Genomic DNA, 25229 nt, shown 5'->3' with positions numbered 1-25229 from the left:
TCAGACTCTCACTGCTGTTGGTTGCAGAGGTGGTTGTTGTTTAAGCAGAAATATACTGGGTGCCAAGGAGACAGGGTAGTGAGAGATATTGTAGTTTTCACACTAGTTAGCCAGAAAGTTTTTAATTTGAGGGAACCCTCATGTGTACCCTACGTTAAAAAATCCATTCTATGAGAATAGCCCATATTTATTCACACAATTTCTCCCACATCCTTCTTGATTACAAGGGAAACAATTCTGAGATGTTGCCTCTTGTTTATTCAACAAGTACGGACTGTTTATTAGGTATCAAACACTAGGTATAAATTGTAATAGGCATGATTTTCATATACCCACTGCTTTATTTAAGTACCTCATGGTGCCTGAGTTTTTTTATGTGTCACTTTACTGAACAAAATCAGAATAAGATGGTCCTGTGTTTACAGAAACATCTAAGGCAAGCCCCAAATTGTACCCAAATAAGAACAGAGCTGTACTTCTCCCTTCTAAAATAAAACAACCACCAGGAAAATGTCCTAAGCAGACACAATAAACTGCCTTTTAGGAGCCTGGGCCACACCTTCAGAAAATGGGTATGTCTTGCTCTAAGTAGATGTGAATTTTATTGAGTCAAATTGGCACTAAAGATAAATTGAGGGGTGATTCTTCATTTTCAAAACGAGTCATCCTGGGAGGGACTTCCTTAAAACAGTCAATTTCCCAAGTGCAACTAGAAATAATTTCATGTTACACAATTATAGTCCTTATAATATAAAATAAGTGGGGACAGGGAAGGATGCTCGTGAGAGGACAGAGATTAGATATTTGACCTGGTGATGGGAAGAGTTTTCTTAGGAATTTTACCCAAAGCAAATCCTATCTGGAGGCAAGGCCCCTGTGGGGCTGTGGGATCTTTGCCTGGGTTGCTCAAGTGACTGAATTTTCAATTCAGTTTCTAAAGCAGGAAAAAAGATTTTCAAATGACACTATGTGGTTTGCTGAGTCACTTTTCTGACCTGGCTCTTCCTGCACTTTCAAAAGTTAGAGTGATTATTTGCAAAGAAGACCCAAGAGCTGTGAATAAGATTAAAGGCCAGCTGGTGGGGAAGGAGCAGGCAAATGAAACAAACAAACAAACAAAAATTAAAAAGACCATGCATGCACACACACTTCTCCAATTTAGTCTCTAAGGTTACATGTTTTCTGGGTAAGGTGTTGAGACACTTCCGTGTCACAAAGATATCCGTGGTGTATCCAAATGTTCCCTCACTCTCTTTTGCCAATCTGGGGCAGGGGAAGGCTAGAGATTGTGTGAGTGACAAAAGGGAAGGGAAGATGTAAGAGTGGGAGGCCGTGTTGGTAAGTTTATGTTAGAGCCCCTCTGTAGAACCAACTCACAGATTCACTGAGAAGTATCTACCATCAAATAAACTTAGGCACTCTGGTTTAGAGACTCATTTAGGGTCCCTCAAAATCAAAAGGAAGGATAACTACACTTCAGGTAAACAGAAGAAATAACTCCTGGCCTTCCCCAACCCCTCTAGTATTCCTTTCCCGGTACCATGCAGTCCAGAGCTCCCAGCTTTGCTCATGTGTTTACCATTAGTCAGCTCCCGTTTGCATCCCTAATAGCTCTGTCATGAAAGGGCCCTGATGTTACAGGTGTCTCTAGTGGGACTTTATGTTTTTGCCCCTTGGAGGCTGGACTCAGGCCTCTTTAAAGAGGAGTCTCATTTGCCAACTCTTCTTACCTCTTCCCCAGGGTGAGACATGGTGCTTTAGCATTGTAGATACCTACAAACGTTCAAACCACTTCTACATTTCAATGAAAAATAGTCTTAGAATAGTCCCATATTAGAAATGACCCTGATGAGTCACATCCCTCATTTTCGAGGCTGACATCAGGGGAGACCGCCAGCCCCTCCCACCTCCCTTGGAGACTTCAGCAGGGACTGTACTGGGGAAGACAAGATGGATGGTGGGGTTAAGCCTGGGTGATACTCCCAATGCTTTTCTTCCATACAGGAGGGGATATCTGCAGGGGGCTGCAAGGCCAGCCACAGCCCCTCTGTCTCACCACCACCTTGCCTCCTGGGTCTCGCTTGGTTGACCTCCTCCCCCTTCCTCCATCCCCTCTCCCCCACTTCCCTGTGGAACAGTCTGCATGGCTTCTCTCAACAACTGCTTCCTGAGGCTGCAGTGAGGTCTCCCAGAATGACAGGGTCTTCATGGACAGACTCAAGTGATCTCTTTAGGGCCATAAATGACAGTCAAGCCACGTGGGTCGGCAACTCCATCAGGGCTCCTCACTGCTTCATCCTCCTCATGCTCCACACCTCCACTAGGGAGCTGGACTCTTCTCATTTGCTTTTTTTTTTTTTTTTTTTAGAACTCCTAGGTGGTAACTCTCCCCTGGTATGTCCTGTTGAAGGCCCTCTCCCTATGCCTGAGAAATCCCTGCAGAGTGTGGGACAGTGCTCGGTTCCTTTAAAAAAAAATTAAATTAAAAAGTGAGCTTAGATACCATTTTTCTATCTGACTTAATAATCCTGTTTTCAAAAAAATATTGGTTTGCACTATCATGTCTGATAAGCCCTGAGTGGGAGAATGGCTTTCTCATCATTTATATTTATGTCACCCTCACATAAGCCTAAATGTGTATAAGTTATAATCCTTCCCACCTACCTCCCCTGATACATATCTTTGTGGACTAATGGCCTCCAAACACTCACTTTATTACACACATTTGTTATGTGACAAATCTTGCCAATATACCATTTTAAAGTTTATACATGAGGTGGCAAATGTCAGAAATAAATGAAAAAAAAATCCCAGTAACTTGGCTTGGCTGTGATATTTACACTGAAAATGAAATTTCATATCTCTAGCTTATGAAAAAAATCTCTTTAGTTGGGTATGGCTTTAAAATGTTTTCATTTCATACCCCCCCACACACTTCCCATTTATCATATGCCTTCTAATTTGGTCTAAAAAACCACTCTACTAAGTAGTTATGACACATCTCTTATAGAGTGCCAGGAGCACTCACTGGTGAAATTTCTTCTGTTGTTTATTTTCAAACTGGAAATACATTTTTTATTATAGAAGTGGCACCTGATGACTGCAAAAACTAATGCTCTATCCCTTCCCCACAACACTCCCCCACCATCACCACCAAAGATAACTTCAGTTACCAGTAGGAATAGGAAAGGAAAACCTTCTCAGTGTTTTTTTCTTTAAGTCAGTCCTTTCCCCAACTGAAATGAGCAATTTTAGTTTCTTTCTGTGCTTTCAGGAGCATTCAATCGGAGGAAACGAAACTCCATCTATGTCACCGTGACTTTGCTTATTGTGTCCGTGTTAATTCTCACAGTGGGCCTTGCTGCAACCACCAGGACCCAGAATGTGACTGTAGGAGGTTATTACCCAGGAGTTATTGTAAGTATAGAAGGCACAGGTAGGTCGCAGTAGCTTACTGTCTACAGAAATTCTGGCTCTGCTCTGATAGTTTTCGATTCTGTTTGAGTGTCTAGTGTTTGCTCAGATTTCCTCCTTTATATCTCTATATATTTATGTAGAGAGGCAACTCTGGGCCCGCTAAGAAGAGCACTGGACTGAAAATCAGAAGAATCCAGCACCATCCCTATCTAACAGTGTGATCCTGAGCAAGTCATCTCACTCCTTAAGACCTCAGGTTTCCGGTTTAGGAGATGTTACTAACTAGCAGTGTTAACTTTAGGCTAAGGTCCTTTCTCTCCAGGCATCTGCATTCCCATATATAATAGAGGTCATCTGATCTTACCTGAAATCTGAGGATCCTGGCAGCTTGACACTCTGACCAACAGCACTGATCTCCAAAGTGATCCTGCACGCCTATCAGAAAAAGCTGTGGAAGATATATTCTTAAAATATATATATATTTATTCACTGATAAATTATATATATATACATGTTCATAAAACTTATATAAAAATGAACATTCAAAAATTAGATAAAAATTAAGTATACAATAACTTTCAATATCTTCATGTGAACACAAACTAAAATGTCACCAGATAATATGCACTTAGTGTGAAATTTGTCATTAAAGACAGTGGCTTTAAATCCTTATTTCAAATGGCCCAGTAGATAATTGTGAATATTTTTGGCTGCCTTCTTATCCCATATGATTAGATTGTCATTGGAGTCATGTTTTTAAATGTCAATCTCACAATTTGGCTGACAAAAAAGCTGGGAGTTAGAAGTATCAAACTCTGCCATTTTCTTGTTGCTTACGTTTGCTTACATTATTAGGGTCATCTTCAACTTCTGGTGTCTCAAGAGGAATCTTTTCAAGCCTCGTATCCATTTTGTTGGGACTAGTTTCGTTAAAATTGAATAATACAATCCAGGCATACATAAAATGCCCCACCATCAACCCTTTGCTGCTTGGAACTTGCCCTCCTTCAGAAGGATAGGTCACCTGATCACCTGACATTCACACGGACAGAGGGTGCCAGTGACAGTCTGTTTATTAAATATTAGTAATGTTTGGTTTCTTTCTTATTATTTTAGATAAACAATAAATAGGAAACAGCCGTATTCCAGTGGATTGTTTTTATCTACCCTAGGGTGCATGCAGTTCCCTTTGGAGACTGCTAAACTAGTTGCATTAGAAAAACCAAAACTTCATTTGAGTCTGCTATTGAACCCAAAAACCTAACTCTAGAGGTGAGATCATATTTTAAATATCAATTAAATGGCTCCTCAATTGCTAGAGAGCAGAAGGAAGTTTAGGACAGTTCAGTTAATAGGTATTTTAGTACAGCAAAGAGGTCAGATGTATTTTTTGTTGTTGTTTTGTTTCATTTCTCTTTGAAATGAAATGAGAGAGGGGAGGGGGAGAGAGAGAGAGAGATGGGGATTGGAGAAAGAAGCTAAGCGAGAGGAAGAGATTAAAGATGATGTCTTGGACAAGCCAGAGCTATGAGTGACCAAGCCTGGAGCCTGTTGCCTAGGTCACTGATTTCATTCCACAGTCAGCCTCCTCAATAGTTCTTGAGAAGCTGGGACCTAACGTGGGCTGTAGGCTATGCCTTCCTGGAGCTGAAGGCTGCTGGGGCAAGTGCCTCTACAGCTCCGGGGCAGGCAGGGCTCCTCCCAGCTGAGGGCAGGTGACCCACAGACACTGTTTGGTGCCCTCTGTTAAACATGTGATGTGAGAACTCACCCAGTCCACTTCCTGTGGTGAGGCAAGAAAACCAGTCGTCAGCAGAATTGAGTTTTATTTTTAAACACAAGTGAAGCCGGCGGGGGCGGGGGGTTGCGCAGGGAGGAACAGAGTGGGTAAGATAGCATTTCGGTGGCTTGGAAAAGCAATTTATAGGGTCTGCGTGACTTTGTGTATTTCAGGTAGCTGCATTAGTAAAATATTTCTGACTGATGAGCAAATGCTGAAGCCAAGATTCAGAGTCTCTGTGGGTGAGGGGAAGGTATTTTCCATGTTATTTAAGAGTACGAATTCCTATTCATGAACAGTGGCTGTGAACCTTCTCTGTGGAATATCTTACCGTGGGCAGCTAGGTTGGAATACGTGAACAAAGGAAAGAGGGTGACTGATTGCTGTTATTCAAGTACCTGATGTTCAGTTAGCACTGGAAGTTGAAGCAGTGGGGGCGTGTGTTTGCATGTGAGTGGTTTACTAAGAGCTGATATGGAAGTGTTAATAGGAAAGCCATCCCTAACGGATACTGTGCCCCCATGATTTAACCTTTAAAAATGTGCTCTCATAGTTCCTGGAGATTGTTTCTTTAAAATGCATTTTAATTACATAGAATAAAGGAGAAAAGATAGCAGATTGAATAGCAGAAAAATCTATGAGTTTATAGGTCAGATCACGTAGTAACAAATACAATTACGACTCATACCTCAGAAACAGTAAACGCCTGAGAATCCACATTTGTCTGGGAATGGGGTACTTTCACTAATTGAATAGCTTGGTTATTAGGGAGTTACTATAGAAACTCTAAACCGGTGGTTTCCCCACTCTGACGTGAATAAGAATGACCTGGTGAACCTGTGAAAAATGCAGATCTCTACTCCCCAGCCCAAGAGATTCTGATTCAGTTGGTCTGCATGGGCCCCAGCAATCTGAATTTTCTTTTCATGAACTAACCTTTGATTGAGAAAGTAATACATGTTGAATCCACCAGAGGGGAAAGAATCCCGGGGGGGAGGTGGGGAAGAGTCTAATTCAGGTGGGCTAGCAACCACCTGGAGAATTTACACACAGTAAAATATGCTTAGCAATAAAACCAGGATCATGATGCATCATCTGGAGATTCTGCACTGTCAAATTGGTCACTTTAAATATAAATTACTAATGTATAGAACTGTGGAACAGTTTCAGCTTATTCGGAACTCTGCTGTTTTAGACTTTGATTAAATGTGTTAACAATACATGAGAATTTAATTAGGGAGAAGTTATTAGATTAAAAGAAGACTTACCATGCAAATCATTTAAATATTGTGATCTCAGATACTTAAAATATAACTCAATTTGTATAATTCTAAGTCATGTGAAGCTTTTCGGGAGCATCTTTATTTTGCCAAATGAGATATCTTTGTACAGTGAGGTGCATTCTCATGGCATGTTAGCTATTCTACCTGAACTAGAATGTGGTATCATCGTTCTAAGAGACATACACACACATGCCTCTTTAAAGATGTGCTAGTCTGTACAGGCTGAACTGTAAAGTTTTAAAAAACTAAAACCAGGCTGGGCACGGTGGCACATGCTTGTAATCACAGCACTTAGGGAGGCTGAGGTGGGAGGATAGCTTGAAGCCGGGAGTTCAAGACCAGCCTGGGCAACATGGTGAGACACCATCTCTACAAAAAGTATATATATAAAATATTAGCCAAGTATGGTGGTGCACACCTCTGGTCCCAGCTACTGGAGAGGCTGAGGTGAGAGAATCTCTTGAGCCCAGGAGGTTAAGGCTGCAGTGAACCATGATCACCCACCCTACTGGGCTCCAGCCTGGGCAACAGAGCAAGACTCTGTCTCAAATAAATAAATAAATAAAATTTAAAAACTAAAAACGGCCAGGTGCGGTGGCTCACACCTGTAATCCCAGCATTTTGAGAGCCTGAAGCAGGCGGATCGCTTGGGTCCAGGAGTTTGAGACCAGCCTAGACAACATGGCAAAACCCCATCTCTACAAAAAAAAAAAAAAATTAGCCTGGCCCTGTGGTGTAAGCCTGTAGTCCCAGTTACGTGGGAGGCTAAGGTGGAAAGATCGCTTGAGCCTAGGAGATGGAAGTTGCAGTGAGCGGAGATCGCGCCACTTCACTCCAACCTGGGTGACAGAGTGAGGCCCTGTCTCAAAAACAAAAACAAAAACAAAAACAAAAACAAAAACAAAAAAAAACAGAAACAAAAACCGAACACCAACAAAAAAAAGACAAACTGGATTAAGAATTTTACTGTCCTCAAATATTCAAGGCATTTTATTCCAGGAGGGTTCAGGTGAGCTTTCTACTCTGAAGGCCTAAAAACCCAAGAGCTTCATTTGTTACCTGAAGCTGAAAGAGACAGGGGAGGGTGGTTGCTCCTTCCCGATACACCTCCTCTTACCTTAGATGCACGAAAAAGAGGCCTCTAAATGTGTTTCCCAAGCAACCCACAAGATGGAGTTGGCCCCCTGGGTAGAGAGACAAGCCTTTCATTCTTGCACCCTCTCCTCAGCTGCTGTATTGATACTATTAGGGCCCATACTAGCCTGAGTCTTTTTTAGGAAAGAGCAAGAATTTCTGCCCGCTTTCCCAGGGAGTGGGTAGGAGAATCAGTTAATTGAAAATAATTTCAGAGTTACTGTGGGATATTAGGAGATGGGGACAACAGGGATCATTCAAAACAATCAATATCCCAGAAACCTTCTTTAGGTCAGTGTGGCCTCAGATTCACATGTAAAGACTCCTCTGAAAAGTCCAAAGAAATTTTAATTAACATGAATGCTCAGGAAACATAAGGAGCTCTGGATAGTGGGATTTTGTAGTAAATTGTGTATTAGGCAGAAAGATTTTCAACAAGAGGTGAAAAAGTTTCTACCTCTTGTTTGAAAATGTTTCTAAAATCTAAGTTCATTCTAAAGTATAAGTCCCTAACTTACTAAGTACATTTTTTAAATGACACCTGGGCTGGGTACAGTGGCTCATGACTGTAATCCCATCACTTTGGGAGGCCAAGGCAGGAAAATCATTTGAGGCCAGGCATTCGAGACCAGTCTGGGCAACATAGTGAGACCCCCATCTCTACAAGAAATTTTAAATTTAGCCAGGTGTGGTGGTAAAATTAGCACACCTGTAGTCCCAGCTACTTAGGAGGCTGAGGCAAGGGGGTTCCTTGAGCCCAGGAGGTCGAGGCTGGCTGCAATGAGCTAGGATCACACCACTGCACTCCAGCCTGGGCAACATAACAAAACTTTGTCTCTATAAAAAAAATTAAGAATTAGCTAGGCACAGTGGCTCAGGTCTGTAGTCCCAGCTACTCAGGAAGCTTAGGCAGGAGGATTGCCTGAGTCTAGGAGTTCGAGGCTAGAGTGAGCCTTGTTTGCACCACTGCACTCCAGACTGGGTGACAGAGTGAGATCCTGTCTCTAAATAAATAAATACATTTGAATCTTGATTTGCTGGGTAAGACTTTTATAATACCACAAGGTTCTCACCTTCATTGGCTCCCTGTTGCTTCCTTGGCATGTCATTCAGAGCTCTCCATAGATGCCCTCAGCCTAGTCTCTCATTACTTCTCTTTTGCCAAAATTGTCAATTCACAGTCCTCTGAACATGACTTGGGCTTTTCTGCCTTGGGGCCATCATAACATTTTTTCCTTGCGCCTGAAACATCCTCCTTGCTCTCTCTCTCTCTCTCTCTCTCTCTCTCTCTCAGTGCTCTGTTCTATCCTAACTTAAAGACACAGCAGAAACATTTCTCAGATACTGGGGTCCACAGTGGTGTCTACCATCTTTGAACTCCCTACCATATATTCCTCCTATTCATGGTTGCTGGAAAATACTTATGTCCTGCTTTGTGGCGTCTGTTGGGGCTATATTCTCATTTAGCTTTGTTTATATAGGTCCTCAATCCTTTCTCTGAACCCTTGGGTCAGATGGGATTCAGAATTTAGGCTTTTTATTTTAGAAAAAGTATACAGTACATATACCACATATTATCTAACAATCAAGTAGAGCCTTGAGAAGCATCCCATAATCAAGCACCTCGTGTTTCTATAATAAAAGATGGATTTTTACACTAAGTGAGATAAAGATGATAATATTTTTTAAAAAGATGATAATATAACCTCACATCAGTTCAAGATCAGGTTTTGCCACCAAGTTAGTTACATTCAAGAAAAAAAAAAAAAACTTTTTGGTTTTAAGAGCTTTGTGGATTTCAATATTACGGAAAGGGGTTGTGGACTGGTTTACCTGATTATAGTATGAGCTCCTTTAGCCTGAGTGGTTTTGATCATACCTTTAGCTTGAGTGGTCTTGATCATACCCCATCCCACCTCCTGGCCTCCAAATCACAGATCGAATACAGTGCCAGCCAGAGTAGATGTCCAATTAATATTTACCTAATGACTAATATTTTTAGCCTTAGTCCTAGATGTCTGGGACAGTGAATGGGAATAGGCACAGGTGACAAGAGTCCAGCCTCAAAAAAGCCCTTGAATCTGACTTTGATATCTAATCATCTGTCCTTTTTTTTTTCCCACAAGTGGAGGGCAGCCAAAACAAAGCAAACTAGTTATTTGTTCAGGTAATGGGGAATCAAGATGGAGGTCCAAAGGTCTGAACATTACATGATTCCATGAAGCTCTTGAGGGGAGACCACAGAGCTTACCTTTCTGAGGTCTCAGGGGAGCAAGCAATTGTTTAGAAGCAGCTGTCCATTTTAAGGAAACTGTTGGTTTTCCCTTCTTTATTTTCAACCCCTCAGCTCTTCCACAAATAAGACTTCTCACCCCATCCTTGCAGGGAACTTCTTCTCTAGGGAGCAACAATTAGGTCCTTGTTACTTGGAGGTCACTATTCTACTAACACTGGCCACAAACACAGCAAGGTGTGGCTAAAAGAACGCAAGTTGTTATTCAGGGAACCCGAGGACTAGTCCCAGACCTACCATTAACTTGCCATAAGAGGGCATACATCCTTACAATTCTCTGTGCCTTCATTTTCCTGTCTATCAAATGGGAATGATATCAATTCCACCACACTCCGACATATTCATGTGACCAAACTAGGGGGCAAGTACTTCTTTAACTTAAAATGCTTATGAAATGGAAGATTGCTTTAGCAACACTGGTGAGTTCATTAACCTATCATCCAGGTAAGTGAATTCTTCCAGCCATGACTCAATACATATTAGTTCCTGCCTGCTGAGCTCTAATCCATCTTTTGAACCCATATAAAAATGTCTCCTTCTCTATGAAACCTTAGAACTACCATTTATTTAGCAGCCTACCTTATGCAAATCACACTACATACTTCATCTCATATAATCTTCAAAGCAACCCTGTATGGCAGGCTCTATTATGATTCCCATTTTATAGATGATGAAACCAAAGCACAGAGTGGTTAAGGAATTGGGCCAAGGGCAGAGCCAAGAATATATTATATTCCTGGCTGCACAAATTATTCCCTGCTCCTATAGCACTTTGTTTTTACCTGGTCTGTGGTCCTTAACCCAGTCTGTCTCTTCCTTACTAGACTGTGAGCTCTTGGAGGACAGTAGCCACGTCTTATTCATCTGACATAAAGCTAGTAGTTAACGTCAGAAAACTGAATGCATTGGAGTGGAATAGAATAGAATAGAGGGGAAGGGGAGAGAACTGGATGAAGTAACTGACTGGCCTGGGATTTTCAGTTCTGGAGTGCCTTGTCTTTCCAGACAATTCCACAAGACTTCCACCCACCTCTTCTGGTCACTGCTATCAGAGAGTTATTTGCCATGAGAGAGTATGAGGAATAGTGGGGTTGGCGAGCGGGGGCGAGTGTTTTTGCTTCCTGTCTTAGGACAAAGACTGCTATCACGATTCAGGAGACATTCTGTGAATACCTTTGGAAGCTGATGAATTGTTAAGTAAAATGATTTATTTATCCTGTAAGAAGCTGCCTCCCAATTTCTCTCAACTCCACAAGTGGCCCAGAGTGCCAAAAGCACAGACTATTCATGGACTTTCTCCTAAAAAGTAGAAGCCATGGAACATATCAGAGGGGGAGACAAGATAGAACAAGGAAACTCTCTTAGCACAAAATAGAGCACATTATAAAAAATTACAGGATTTTCCAGCTCAAATTGGGTTAGAGTGGTTCAAAAGTTAAATGACTTTAAAAATAATAATAATAATAATAATCACTAGAACAAAGTAATATTTACTGAGTACTTACTGTGTACCAGGTGCTGTGCAAAGTTCTTTGAATGTATCATCCTGGTTAATTCTCACAAAAGCCCTATAAGGTAGTCACTACTGTGGTTCCTATTTTTACAATATAAGGAAATTGAGGTTTAGAGAGCTTAACCAGTTTGTTCAAGGTTACACAGACATAGAAGAGCTGGGGTTGGAAGCCAGGCTAGTGTGATAACTACGTTTTAATCAGTATATTTTATGACAGCATATTTTAATTATATCTGAAATAAGACCAGGCGGGAGACAGGCATAGCTTGACTGTTGAATGAGGATGTTCTCAGTAGTCTTGGATATTACCCTCATGCACTGTAGTATCTATTTCTCAAGAGACATTGCTGTCTGAGTGGCCCTGCACAAGGAGTCCTGGAGATTTCTATTCATTTCTTCCGTTCATTCTCTCATTCTTGGGGTCTGAGACAACCACCCAGTCCCCCTACACTGCCCTACTAAGCTGCTGCCCAGCCCTTGGGTCTGTTAGATTCTCAAACCTAGGTGCAAGGCCTGGGGGTCTCAAATTGAAATAGATGTCCTGTGAGCCAAAGTAAGGCTGCAGATGGAAACCCAGACCATTAGTGAGGCTAAAGAGGAAAGTAACTACATCACTGAACTTGTGTTAAGATTTATTGGTCCATTCTCACCACTTTTTACTTCTTCCACTTTCATCCCCATCAACAACTATTGGTTAGTGATCATTTTCATCTAAGACTGGCAGACTCAGTCCTCTAATAGCAGAGCTGAGAGGGCAGTGAGATCTGTTATACCAAGCCATAATCCCAGCCACTTAGACAGGAAAATGGTTTTTTAGTGTTTTACACTGCCATTTATGTTCACCCTTTAATGAATGCTTTCTGTCCATAAATGAAGCAGGGATGGAAGAAGAGGTGAATAAGTGCTAACATAAATTGCAGTGGGTCAACCACAAATATAGGCTTTAAAAAAAAAAGATTTTTAAAAATTTTTTTAGTGTGGGTTAAGGTGCTTCCTGATTTCTAAAGTACTTCCTGAGTTGGATTGGTATGCCAGAGGCATCAAAATTGCTTTTGCAAACCTTTATTTTGTGATCTATACATCAAAGTGGAAGGTCTTTTTCAAAAAAAGATAAAGATAAAAATATAACATGTGCTTTTCATCATTATATGTCTCTTACTGACTCACCAGTCACACGCTAGGTAATAGATATTGCAATTGAAATAGGCAGGCTCTGAAAAGCTATGGTTGACCTTTACTTTTAGTTTTTGGGCACATGAGTTTCTTCTTAGGTATAATTCATAGCTACAAGGGAAAACTGGCAAATGGTGGGGAAAATACTTTTATTGTACATGTTGTATTTGTGTAAGTAACCGCTGCTTGTAGCTTTAGCATCGATACCCCAGTTTTTTCTATTATCCTGAATCATATCCAGGGACTGGAATGATTGTGTGGTCAGCCTGACTGTCATCCCACATACTATGTATGCCATATTGCTTTGCAGCTCGGCTTTGGATCATTCCTTGGAATCATCGGATCAAACCTTATTGAAAACAAAAGGCAGATGGTAAGTTTTCATCCCTTATAGAGTCAAATTCTTCCTCTAAAAAAGCACAACATTTATGTGGATAAGTAACACATTTCTTAAGTTTGCGTGATTTGATCATAAAAGGAACTGCTACTTTGCCCTTTCTCCTAAACCTCTAGGGAATGTGTTTTACTGTGATCCTGTGATATGGGATTGGTTCTCATCTTGCTTGATGCTCCCTCACTGGCCTAGCTAGATTCCTTATGCCAAAGGGATAGAATATTCTGGATCTTGCCCTTTGCTTTCCTCCTTACTCCCAAAGGAGTGCTCCAGCCTATCCAGTCAGGCTATGATCCTCACCTAGAATGCTTTTGCTTCCATTTCTGTTACTACAGCCCTGAATTACTGGTGGCCCTCACATCTTTCTCTCTGATACATAATCTTTTGGGCAAGTTTTCACAGAGAGTTCCTGCCTTTTAGGAGATTACAATATAGCAGACTTTGATTGCATGAGCAAATGTACTTGTGGCACAAAAAAAGGTAAAATAAAATTATAAAGCCATCCTAAAGTATCTCCATTACCCATATTTCAAAGCTAAGCATGTTGTAAGATTGAAAGGAAGGACAAGCATTAAACAGAAGGTGAAGCTTCTATGTCTTAACAGGGACCCACAAGGGCAAGCTTTTGTACTTTCCTGGTTCAGTCTGAAAAGGCTTCCTCAAGGGTAAGGGTAGAAGATACAGACTGAATTGAAAGCATATTGCAGTTTTATAGAGTTGTAAATCAAGATGCCTGGTGAGTGGTCAGATTGTGATTGGGCTCCCCCTGTACAGTCTCTGTGGCACTGAAACTTTGATAATGGGGTCTATTTCACAGCAAGTTTAATCAGATAACGTAATAGTTCCAGGGACAGAGAACTCTAACCATACGTTTTCCCCCAGCGATGTGGGAAATCACCCTTAAGGGAGTTCTAATAGTTTTCTTCTTCCATTTCACCTGGACTCCCTCCTTGCCAGTTGTGTTTGCACTTTAGGCTTAAATTATTCAAAATAATGGGGGAATTTTAATTGTAGAGCTGATCATAGCGTAGCTAATAATGCCAATTTCATGACATTGTTCATACATGATTTACCAATTCTCTGTAGCACTGTAAAGTGAGAATTATGAGGAGAGGTTTCTGAACAACTCCCAAAGGAGATAAGTATTTCCTCCTAGCCTGTTGAGGTGGGAGAACCCTAGGGTGGCCTTGATTTTTTTTTTTCCGAGATGGAGTCTTGCTTTGTCACCAGGCTGGAGTGGAGTGGCACAATCTCAGCTCACTGCAACCTCCGCCTCCCGGATCCAAGCCACTCTCCTGCCTCAGCCTCCCGAGTACCTGGGATTACAGGTGCACGCCACCATGCCTGGCTAATTTTTTTTTAATTTTTATTAGAGATGAGGTTTTGCCATGTTGGTCAGGCTGGTCTTGAGCTCTTGACCTCAAGTGATCCACCTGCCCCAGCCTCCCAAAGTACTGGGATTACAGGCATGATCCACTGCGCCCAGGGTGGCCTTGATTTTGATTTTCTCCTTCTCCATACAGAGTAACTTAATGCCATGTGATCTCCCCTCTTTTCTTCCAAAAACCTCAGGGAAAAAAAGTGCTGATTCCATCTAGTTCTGCGGGTCAACACAGGCAGATGGTGGGCTCAGGTAGCATCTATCCCTGCCCCCTGGAAATGCCTTGAAATTCCTATTTTCCCCCACATTGGGTTGTAGTAGCATCTTTGTAATAGTAGACAAATTATTAGGAAAATTTCTGTTATCTAACACAATTAGAGAATAGGGCAGCCTGGTTCAAGTAAACATTTGTCTTACTTGAAAGTTTTTATATGTACCATACTGGCTGTGCATGGTGGCTCACACTTGTAATTCCAGCACTTTGGGAGGGTGAGGTAGGAGGATTGCCTGTTCCCAGGAGTTTGAGACCACTCTAGGCAACATAGGAGACCTGTCTCTAAAAAAAATTTAAAAATTTAAAAAATATGTACCATACAAAGTTGATCAGAGACTTCAATCCTTTGTAAAATGTCCTTGACATATAAGTCTTAAGTTGAATGTCCTGGTTCTTCAATGTTGCAGAAAGTCATGTAGAGTTTTGCAGGACCTCAGAATCATCATTGCCTTCATCAGTGCCCACTATAGCATCAAATAGCAGTGTGAGGGGGTAAAAAGAACACTGGACTAGGAGTTGGTGGGCACCAGGCTTTTCCACAGACTAGATGGAGACCCTGGGCACACCACTTCCCCTCACTGTGCCTCCATTTCTACATAAATAAAACAGAGGATTGAACTACCTAATGTCAAAAGTCCAACATTATTTCTGAGTCCAAGGATGGAAGGGCCATGCAGTCAAATTCCTTCATGGACAGCACGCTAGATACCAGCAAGCCTCCTCTTCATTTGGTGCTCAGAGTGAATTTCTTAGCTTTCCTTGAAAATGTAAAAATTGCTTCAGTTGCCCATTCTCTGCCTCCCCTGCCTACCTCCCTTCCACTCATCCTGCATGACCAAAAAGAGCATTCCCATGGGGTGGTAGGCTAGAGTTCTGTTTTGCTGGAAGTCTCTTGGGGATCACCTGGTCCCCAGAGGCAGCAAGAGTGGAAGGCTAACAGACGCTTTTGTTTCATTCCCCTCTACAGCTGGTGGCTTCTATCGTGTTTATCAGCTTTGGTGTGATTGCAGCTTTTTGTTGTGCCATAGTTGACGGGGTCTTTGCTGCCAGACACATTGTGAGTATTTTTTTGTCCTGAGTTAAAGTAAATATACAATACCACAAGGCCGCACTGAATGTGTGCTGGATATTCAGCCCTTTGCTAAGTGCCATGAGGGTTACATGAGAGGGAGAAGACACAATCCCTTTTCTCAAGGAGTTGGCAGTCAAGGTGAAGACACCAATGGACATGCAGACATCTAGAGAACGGGGTCTAAGCTGGGGGAACAAACTCCCAGTGCCATAGTGGCTTATCTTGGATTCCAGGGGTCAGAGAAGGCATTCAGTGGTGGTAAGGCTAGAGCTAGGCCTTTGACATGTGGGTAAGATTTGGGAAGGCAAAGGGTCAAGGGAATTGCTTAGAACTAGTGTTGGGGGTAACAGGGTAGAGAGAGAGCACCAAGAAGCCACATGACTTATGGTCAATGCTGTCACCCAAACAGTCTGTGCAATGGCATCTGAAGAAACAATTCCTGGGCAAGGGGAAAAATAAGGGATGCCAGAGAAAGGCCCTTTGCCTGATTTTCTTTCGGGACCAGGAATATAAATGTAGGCCCCTCTACCAGATCCATCCCTTCTGATCTTAGCTGAGATCAGCCATCTTTTTCATCATCTTTTTCTTCTTATAAAGTCAAATGACACACCAGTAACTTTAAACATCCATAATTCTACCACCCTAACTTGACAATTTTTATTGTTTTTCCATATTAGCTGCTAAGTATATACCTATTTTTGTAGCATAGTTGCAGTCAATCATAGTATGCATACTATTTTGTATTCAACAGAAGCCATCTTAATAACAATAATTCCTTGTTTTTGTGTAGTGCATTTAGCTTTTCGATGTGCCTTCACATCTATTACCTCATTTGAGACCCACAGTAATCCTGTGATATATATAGGGCAGGCATTATTATCCCCATTTGACAAACAGTATTCATTCTGAGGCAGTCTCCATGGCAACATAGGCCTAGTGGCTAAGAAGCCTGCAGTAGATTTTGATGGCAACATGAACTAAAATGGCTTCCTTTTTTTCCCCTCTTCCTCTCACTCCTAATGTTTTTTAATAGTTTTATTGAGATATAATTCACATCACATACAATTCACCCATTTAATGTGTATAATTCAATGATTTTTAATGTATTTAGTATATATCAGTTACTTACGTGCAACCATTACCACAGTCAATTTTAGATTTTCATCATCTTGAAAAGAAACCCCATACCATTTAGGTTTCACCTCCATAATCCCCCATTCTCCCCAGACCCAAGCAACCACTAATATACTTTCTTTGTGTAAGGTATCCCTATTCTAGACATTCTGTATTAATGGAATCATATAACATATATATTCTCTTGTGACTGGCTTCTTTCACTTAGTGTAATATTTTCAAGATTAATTCATGTTGTATCAAGTACTTCATTTTTACGGACTAATAGTATTCCATTGTGTGGGTGTACCACATTTTCTTTGTACATTCACTGGTTGGTGTACATTTGAGTTGTTTCCACTTTTTGGTTATTATGAATAATTCTACCGTAAACATTTATGTACAAATTTATGCATGGATATATGTTTTTGTTTTCATTTTCATTTTCTTTCTACCTAAGAGTATAATTGCTGGATCATATAGTAAGTATGTTTATTTGTTTGAGGAACTGCCAGAGTGTTTTCCAAAGTGTCTACACTATTTTACATTCCCACCAGTAGTGTTTGATGGGTTTGATTTTGCTACATACTCATCAACTCTCATTATTATCTGACTTTTTGATTCCAGCCATCCTAGTGGGTATGAAGCAGTATCTCATTACGGTTTTGATTTGCATTTTCCTGACATTCCAATGTTTTTGATCATTGGCTCCAGTCAAAGGCAATGGGCAAAAATTCAAATTATATTTACTGGAAGTTTCCTCTAATGACCACTACTTGCTTCTGAGTCCAGGCCCTCTGTACCTCCTGCTGCTGGTGACCTGCAGTACAGCATTTGACTCAAGTATTTGGGGGTAAGACTGGATGAATATTTAAGAAAATCTTTCTGCTTATACTGTACCTGCCCTAAGACATTGGCTAGTCCTCGTTGACATCCAGAGAGTTTTGAGGAAGGAGGCTTTATTAATCTATGATGATATCTATTGGCCAACTTAAATGAAAGGCACATTTGGACCCTAGCACAGCTTGGATGGGTGAGAGCCAGCTGTCCTATTGTTGAGGCCCTTTAACATCATCTTTCCCTGTTCCTTTGGCTTAGGTGAATCTGAACTTCCTCTCAAGACCTACTACCTTCTCACTCACCCCTCTCTATGTGCTTGTGTCATCTCTCTTTTGTCTCATATTTCTTTCCTTTCCCCTCTCCCTAGTATAGCCATTAACTAGCTTGGAAAATCACTTTACCTTCTTGTACTATAGTTTCCTTTTCTTCCAAATGGACATAGTAGTAACTTACCTTTCAGGGTTAGCATGAGGATGAAATTAAATAATGGGTATGGACATGCCCTAAGAGGGCCTGGCATGGAGCAGACACTCAATATAAAACAATTTCCTTTTCTACCCCTTCACGCCATAGTTGGTAGCCCTTCAGATTACAGAGGTTGCCAAACTCTGGCTTAGTGACCTTTTCTTGCCTTCCAGTTGTCTTGTTCTTGTTCCTCTTCTGGACCTCAATGAAGAGTATCAGCCAGAGGCAGCAAATGGGCAACTATCACACATCTGTCTTCATTTAGGGCATTTGGTGGCTGAATGCTTTTTGCAAAACCAGGAGGTGAGAAGGGCTGCAACCAGCACATTAAGCCTCCTCTTCAGCAGGATAATTATGATAATTATTCTGCCACCACCCAAACACCAAACATGGGCAATAAGCCATTCCAGGTGTGAGCATGAACACCCTCATTCCTTTCCAACCAGACTCCAGGCTAAGCTAACAAGGCAAGGTACTTTTAGAACATTGAGCAGGCAGGAGTTTCATGTAGAAGTAGCTAGCTGGTGAAAAGTCCTATATCCTTAATGGGGAGGCCGGCTAGAAGGCAGGAGGCATTTGAGTGCCAAGTACAAGAGATGCTAAATCACATGTGTGGGGAAAAGCAGCCACTGAGATGATCGGAAATGGTGAAAGAAGTAGGGGCAGAAGGGAAGGAGACAATATATAAATTCCCTCTGCCTGGGTACTTCTGCCAAACCCCAAGGTCAATTTGCATAAGTTGTTTGTCCTGTCCTAAGGTGCCTTTGGCAGAAGTCCCCTACCACTCAGGGGATGTTTAGCATCAGTCCAGAAAGTGAACAGCAGCTCCTGCCTGGAAGCTTCCAGGCAGCCCTGGCTTGTGTCTATTGGTTCTACCCCAACCCCCATGCATGATAGCTCTCTCTCATCAGGAAGCTGGCCAACCCAGCAGAGTAAATCGACTGTCCTTGAGCCCCATATTAGTTTTCTGAGGCTTGAATAGTGTTTTTGGAGTTCACCGACTTTATCTAATCTATGTAGTTGGGTGGAAATGGCTCATAGTTCAATTGAGTTAAAATCTACAGCAGCCTCAGGAGCTGCCCCTTCTCCTGAGGCTTGCTTCCCGAGCTCTTCCTTTTGAAAGTGATGTGGAAATGACAGCAAGAGGTACAAGTCAGCCAGCCTTAGTCCTGTCCGCAGGTGATAATGAAACCTCATTGTTGGAGTTCATCTCCCTTAGTTTGAAAGTGTCATTTCATAATAACCTGGAGTTTTGCATCTTGTCCCCTGGGGACTGTTTACAAGAAGACAAAGGCTAGAAGTAAAAGAAAACAGAGGAAATTTCAAGAAGCCCATTTCTCAATCAGTTTCATAATTTCTCATTAACCAAGTAGTCTAATAGAAAGTAATTTTTAAAGTATTTTTGTCTAATCTTCACTCAGTCTCCCTAGACAGGTAACTTTCAGAAATTAACCCAATCTCCTGCCTGCCTGCTTCTATGTGTGTGTGTGTGTGTGTGTGTGTGTGTGTGTGTGTGTGTTTTCAAATCTTTTATTACCAAGTACAACACTTGCTGTTTTATTTTCCAAAGCCAAAACCCCTTTGGTTTGGTGTTTCCCTTTTCAGGATCTGAAACCACTCTATGCTAACCGGTGCCATTATGTTCCCAAGACATCCCAGAAGGAAGCTGAGGAGGTGAGCCAGAATGAGGCTGCATGTCTTTACCTCCTGGGAAAGTCCCCTGTTCTGCCTGAAATACCCTTTCTTTTACTCCTTTTCATGGGCCTAAGGTTTGTTTCTAGGTATGTATAGCTGATTTGTTCAGTGGGTCAGAGCACATTGCTAATGAGGCCATGGTCATAGGTTGGAGCCTCATGAGGCCTAATCAGTTTTACTTTGTTCTGTGGCCACAGGCTAACCCTCTGACCCCAGCCGGAAGCCTCCCCGTATGTGGCTTTGATCCTCAGGGGGACAGATGAGCGTACAGAGGCCACAGGACATGCCCCTCCCCCATCTCTGTGGATGATGGTTCAGTTGCCTGAACTCAGTGCTCAGTTGGAATAAAAGTGGGAGCCTGAACTCAGTGCTCAGTTGGAATAAAAGTGGGAGCCCCACCAGGGCACTAGGCCTGAACTACGGAGGCAGAGCCTGAGTTCCACACATAGGATGGGTCTGGAAGCCAAATGAAGGTAACTGAGAAGCCAGATCCACCTCTATGCTCTGGGGAGGCTGGGACTGTCAGCCTGGCCCCTCTCATAACACGTCCAAGAGGCCAGCCTAATAATGCTTGAGCATGCACAGATGAGTCTCTCTTCTGCCCCAAACAGCTCTCCTTATGTTCCATGTTGCCTCAGGCAGAGCTAGATGCAATGCGTAGTGAGGCAAAGTATGACTCCAGATCATTTTGGGAGAGCTTTCATTTCAGTATGCAATAATCCCTTCCCAACCCAGGGATTTCTCCATATGAAACTGTACCTAGGCTTCCAGGAATCTTGACAATTTTGTACTCTATTAACCTCACATTGAAAGTCAATCATTCCCAAATAGTTAGAAAAATGGTAAACTTTCAGTTGGGAAGAGAAAAGGAAGGCAAGTGGATGTAAAATGGCCACTGCATTGCACAGCTTCAGGGGAAGCCATTTTACATAAAATACAATGTGAATAGGTGCCCTTGGAGTAAGGCAAAGCAGTCCTGCTCCAAAGGCACTATGCCAAATACTTTGATTATGTCTCTGCCGTCCACTTGACTACTTTTTCTTTTAACAACCATAAATTTACTATTTCTCTCACTGTTCTCAGGTTAGATAGGAGGAATAGAAATGTGTATATGGTAACAGCTTGTCTGAAAGGCAGTGAGCATTTGGATGAAGGACCCAACATAGAAAAAAATGCCTATTTGCTATGAATATTCTCTATAACAAAGCAAGACAAATTTACCAGCACTTCATTGTATCTGGATGGGGGAGAAAGCTGGAAAATTTCTTGCTAAGAAGAGATGGTAAATGGAATTCTTTTCCATTTTTAAAACCTTTTTACTAACTCAAAATGTGTAAAATGTCATTGCTGTTCTCTAGATTTTGTCGTGATAGCTTTCTTGTGTTAATTTGGTGACTGTAAAAATATTAACAATGACTTCCATAGGTTCACTTGTAACCCTGGTCCCCCTAACCCTATTTTTCCTATATAAGGTCATAAGTTCCTCAACCAAAAATTCTCCTTCCACGAGGGTTATGAGGAACCTTACCCAGGCAGCTAGAGAGGTACTATTGTACTTCAGAGTGCATGCGCCGGCCCCTCTGTCTTCCTTCCCACCTTCCTTCCCACCTTATCTGCTTTCCTCCTGTACCCTGATTTTCCCTGCCCTCATATCCTCATCTCCTCCAGTCCATTCGTTCTTCTGTCTGCCCTTCCATCTGTCCTTCCTCCTCTCTGTCTCCACCATTCAGGCATGGGGCACCGAGGGCTGTGGCTGAGGCTGGACATGAGCCCAGCTACACAGTGACTTGCCTCATGCACAAGTTCGGCCAGCTCACCGCCCAGCCCCATCCCTCCCACACATTGGTGTGTTCATTTCAAAGCCATCCTTACTGTCTCCATCAGTCACTAACTCGCATTTCCAATCCCAGAGGGTCCTGCCTCCTATCCAATGCCGGCTCATCTCCTCACTGTTATATACCCTCAGGTTAACTGCCCTCACCTCAGCCGTGAATTCTGCACACCTCGCATCCGGGGCAACACCTGCTTCTGCTGTGACCTCTACAACTGTGGCAAGTAAGTGTTGAGGCCCAGACACAGGAATAACAGTTTGACCACAATGGACACTAGAAGGGCTGAGAGTAAGGAAGGGTGCATTGTGGGAATTAGGGAAGTGGAAGACATTGATCTGTTAATAGATTTTGGCTAATAGACATTACTTGCCTTCTCTGTACCAGGCATCATGCTAGGTACTTTCACATACTTTATCTCATTCAATTCTTACTTATGATGTATGCAGAGTAATCTTCATTTTATAGATGAGGAGAGTGAAGTTCAGAGGAAACAGACAACTAGCCCAAGGTTACACAGAACTTGAAAATAATATGTATAGGATTCAAACTCAGCTCTGTCTATACCCACGTTTAATAGTATTACTGAGTACCTTCTCAGTGCCTGGCTCTGTTCTAGACACTGAAGATTCAGCAGCCAACAAAACAGAAGTCCTTTCCCCTGTGGAGCTTATATTATAGTAGGGGAGACAGTCAAGAAATACATAAATATATAATATAATGCCAGGTGGTGATCAGAGCTCTGAAGAAAAATGAAGCAGGAGAGGTAGATAGTGATGAGGTGTGTCTGTGTGTGTGTGTGCATGTGCACCTGCATGCACACTCTGTGTTAGATAGAGTAGCCAGGGAAAGCCTCTTTGAGCAGGTGACATTTGTGCAGACCTGAATGTAGTTGTGGGGGTGGGCAACCCAGGTAGATACCTGGAGAAAGAGAGTTTCAAGCAGAGGGAATAGCAAGTGCAAAGGTTCTGAGGCAGGAGCAGTTTTGGTGCTGGTTCTGCTGCAACCACTCTGGCTCTGTGCACTCCAAATTGCTAAAACATCCTTTATTCTTTCTTTCAAAACATATTTAGGTGCTAGGAATACAGAGATTGCCACTGAGGAGCTCCCAGACTAGTAAAGAGGATAAACATGTGAACAATCGATTGCAATATAATGTGATAAGTGCAGTGGGGATTAGTGGATGTGGTGAGGACTCTGGAGGCCTGATGAATGAAAGTCAGAATTTGCTGGGAGGGAGCAGTGTCAAAGAGTAGGTGATGTGGGAGCTGAAACTTACAGAATAAGTAGAGAATTAGGAGACAAACCAAAAGAAGATAGAGGTGGGAAGGATATTCCTGGTAGTTGTGAAGAGGTAGGAGGTGGAGGTAGTTACAGAAGGTGTGGTAGGAGGTGAGACAGAGGTGTAGCCAGAGATCAGATGATAGAGAACTCATTGACCATAAGAATGACTTCAGACTTGACCCTGTAGGCAATTGGGGGCCATCGAAGGGTACAGCATGGAAGACGGACTTGAGTGGTTGAGGAATGGAGGCAGCTAGGAGGCCACTGCAAGAGTGCAGGCCATAAAGAATGGAGCCTAGATCAAGTTGGAGACAATACAAAGCAGGGAATCATTTTAAGAGCAATCTGGAAGGTGGAATCAATAGGGATGTGTGCATAGGTGATGTGCACAGTGAGTGAACACCTCTCCATGCAGGGTATGTTGACCAATGTCTGTCATGCACGTATTTCCTTCAGAATCTTAGTGAAGGCGAACTGAGGGTCATGGGAGGGAGAGAGTAAGGGGAGGAACCTGCAGAGTGGGGCTGGATGGAGCTAGATTCAGAGGCAGCAGGTAGATGCAGCCCCCTCCTCACTCACATTCCCTACTGTTGGTATTTTGGGGTCAGTTACTCTGGTTTAAGGATTAAGACTTGCCAGGCTAGAGGCAGGGAGGAGAAGGCAGAGACCATACACCAGCCCTTTACCTTCTTGGCTTGTGCCAGTCTTGTTTCGTTGAAAGGTTTGGCAGTGGAGAAAGAGAAATTTACAGATTCAAATGAGGTTTAGGGATTGTCTGGGGAGTTCAATTATTTATGTTGTAATAATAACCATCACTTGTAAAAGACATCCCTCCTTAGCAGCAATGATTGAGAGCTGGCTATAACTGTACTTCCGCAGCCCATCCTTACAGACATGATCAAAGAAATGTAACTCAGGTCCTAGGGGAATTGGGGTTATTTTACTATTTTTCCTCTTGCCTCCCCTCATCCTTCTTTCCCCGATCTATCTTTCCCTTTGTTTTTATCTCCTCCCTCTTCTCTCCCTCCCCCTGCCATCCTTCTCCGTTTTCCTTGGTGCTCTCCTCTCCTTTCCCATTTCATGGCCTCCTAGGGTGGTGCTGGGAGCTGGCCAGAACTGGGCCTGAGATCTCAAGGAGAGAGGAGGCCCACTGAGAGGGCTGAGAAGTGATTCCTTGCAGACACACCTTTCTCTCTGTGACAGTGTGTTTCTGAAAAAGGTTTGAATACACAAAATCCTACTTTAAATTCCATTTAGCTGAGCCCTCAGGTGAATTGTTTTTGAAAGTGGAGGCTCAAGTCCCTTCTATCTTCCTGTCATTCTGAACTTCATAAAAATCGACTTCCTTACTTTCTTAAAGCAAGTTATACCAGAATAGTCTTCAAGGAATTTTATGAGGATCTGTGCAAAACTATGCACTCCCTAAGGGCAGGGAGCATGACTTAATCTTATCTATACTTCCCTGGCCCCAGCACAGGGCTGGGCATGAATAAAGAGCTGATGAAAAGGGAGTGATGTTTGTTGAAAAGGAACAAAAAGAAGAACTCCCTTTTCACTGGGGAAAATAAAATATTGGACTAGGCAACTGAGAGGGGTCATGGGAACAGTCCTGCTAAAGATCTTCAAGTCTAGAAATATCTTTCACCTACCTAGTGCCTGGAAGTCAGCCCCAGACACCTCTCAAAGCCCTTTCCCAAGTCTGTAGTGCTACGATTCCAAGGGCAAAACCACTAGAAAAGGACTTCCTTAGCTTTTCCTGAGGAAGCAGTCCCACCAGGCCATAAACCCGGGCTGAGACTGAAGAGGCGAGGGTCCACAATAGAGGAAAACGTTTTTTCTTGACCTGGGGCTTTTTCCACCCAGAGCCAAAGAGATCTAAACTCAAGGCCTAAATATAGCTAGCAATAAGCATTCTGAGGCTTGGAGACTTTAATTTTGCCAAATGTGTATTTGTTTTCCTCACACGAAGCCTATTTTTAATCAATTGCCAGCTCCTCCAGTCCATTTCCTGGAAAGGAGGCCAAGAAAAAAAAAAGTGGGAACAAAAACATCAGGCAGTCATTTGTACAGTACTACAGAAACAGAGTCTCTACTGTCCCCCCGAACCCACAGACCTTCTTTGACGTCAGGGGTGTTGAGGGTTTAATACCAAACATAGATTATTCTATTTAGCCTCATGCAGGAAGGTGGCTTTCTCTAGGACACAGCTCCTCAGCTGTGTCCTTTCAGATTAAAGTACAGAGAAAGTTGCCTTTCAGAGTACTTCAGGCTTTCACCTACTCACTCATC

At 42.4% G+C, this 25229-nt stretch overlaps 1 protein-coding gene across 3 annotated transcripts in view; it reads left to right on the top strand.

The window, feature by feature from the left end:
• The window catches only part of TMEM255A (transmembrane protein 255A), a 52087-nt gene that overhangs the window by 3758 nt on the left and 23100 nt on the right, over nucleotides 1-25229 (top strand). The window contains exons 2-7 of one of the 3 annotated variants that reach the window (XM_025372266.1): nucleotides 3275-3417; nucleotides 12904-12966; nucleotides 15610-15699; nucleotides 19738-19806; nucleotides 21300-21371; nucleotides 21794-21882. In XM_025372266.1, the coding sequence (XP_025228051.1) occupies nucleotides 3275-3417; nucleotides 12904-12966; nucleotides 15610-15699; nucleotides 19738-19806; nucleotides 21300-21371; nucleotides 21794-21882 (526 nt within the window). The remainder of the gene's footprint in view (nucleotides 1-3274; nucleotides 3418-12903; nucleotides 12967-15609; nucleotides 15700-19737; nucleotides 19807-21299; nucleotides 21372-21793; nucleotides 21883-25229) is intronic. The other 2 variants (XM_025372267.1, XM_025372268.1) reach the window with 2 other exon arrangements.

Source organism: Theropithecus gelada, chromosome X (genome assembly GCF_003255815.1).
Source record: "Theropithecus gelada isolate Dixy chromosome X, Tgel_1.0, whole genome shotgun sequence".
NCBI classification, from domain to species: domain Eukaryota; kingdom Metazoa; phylum Chordata; class Mammalia; order Primates; family Cercopithecidae; genus Theropithecus; species Theropithecus gelada.
Note: the sequence above shows the minus strand (reverse complement) of the source record. Positions and strands in the feature narration are given on the sequence as shown.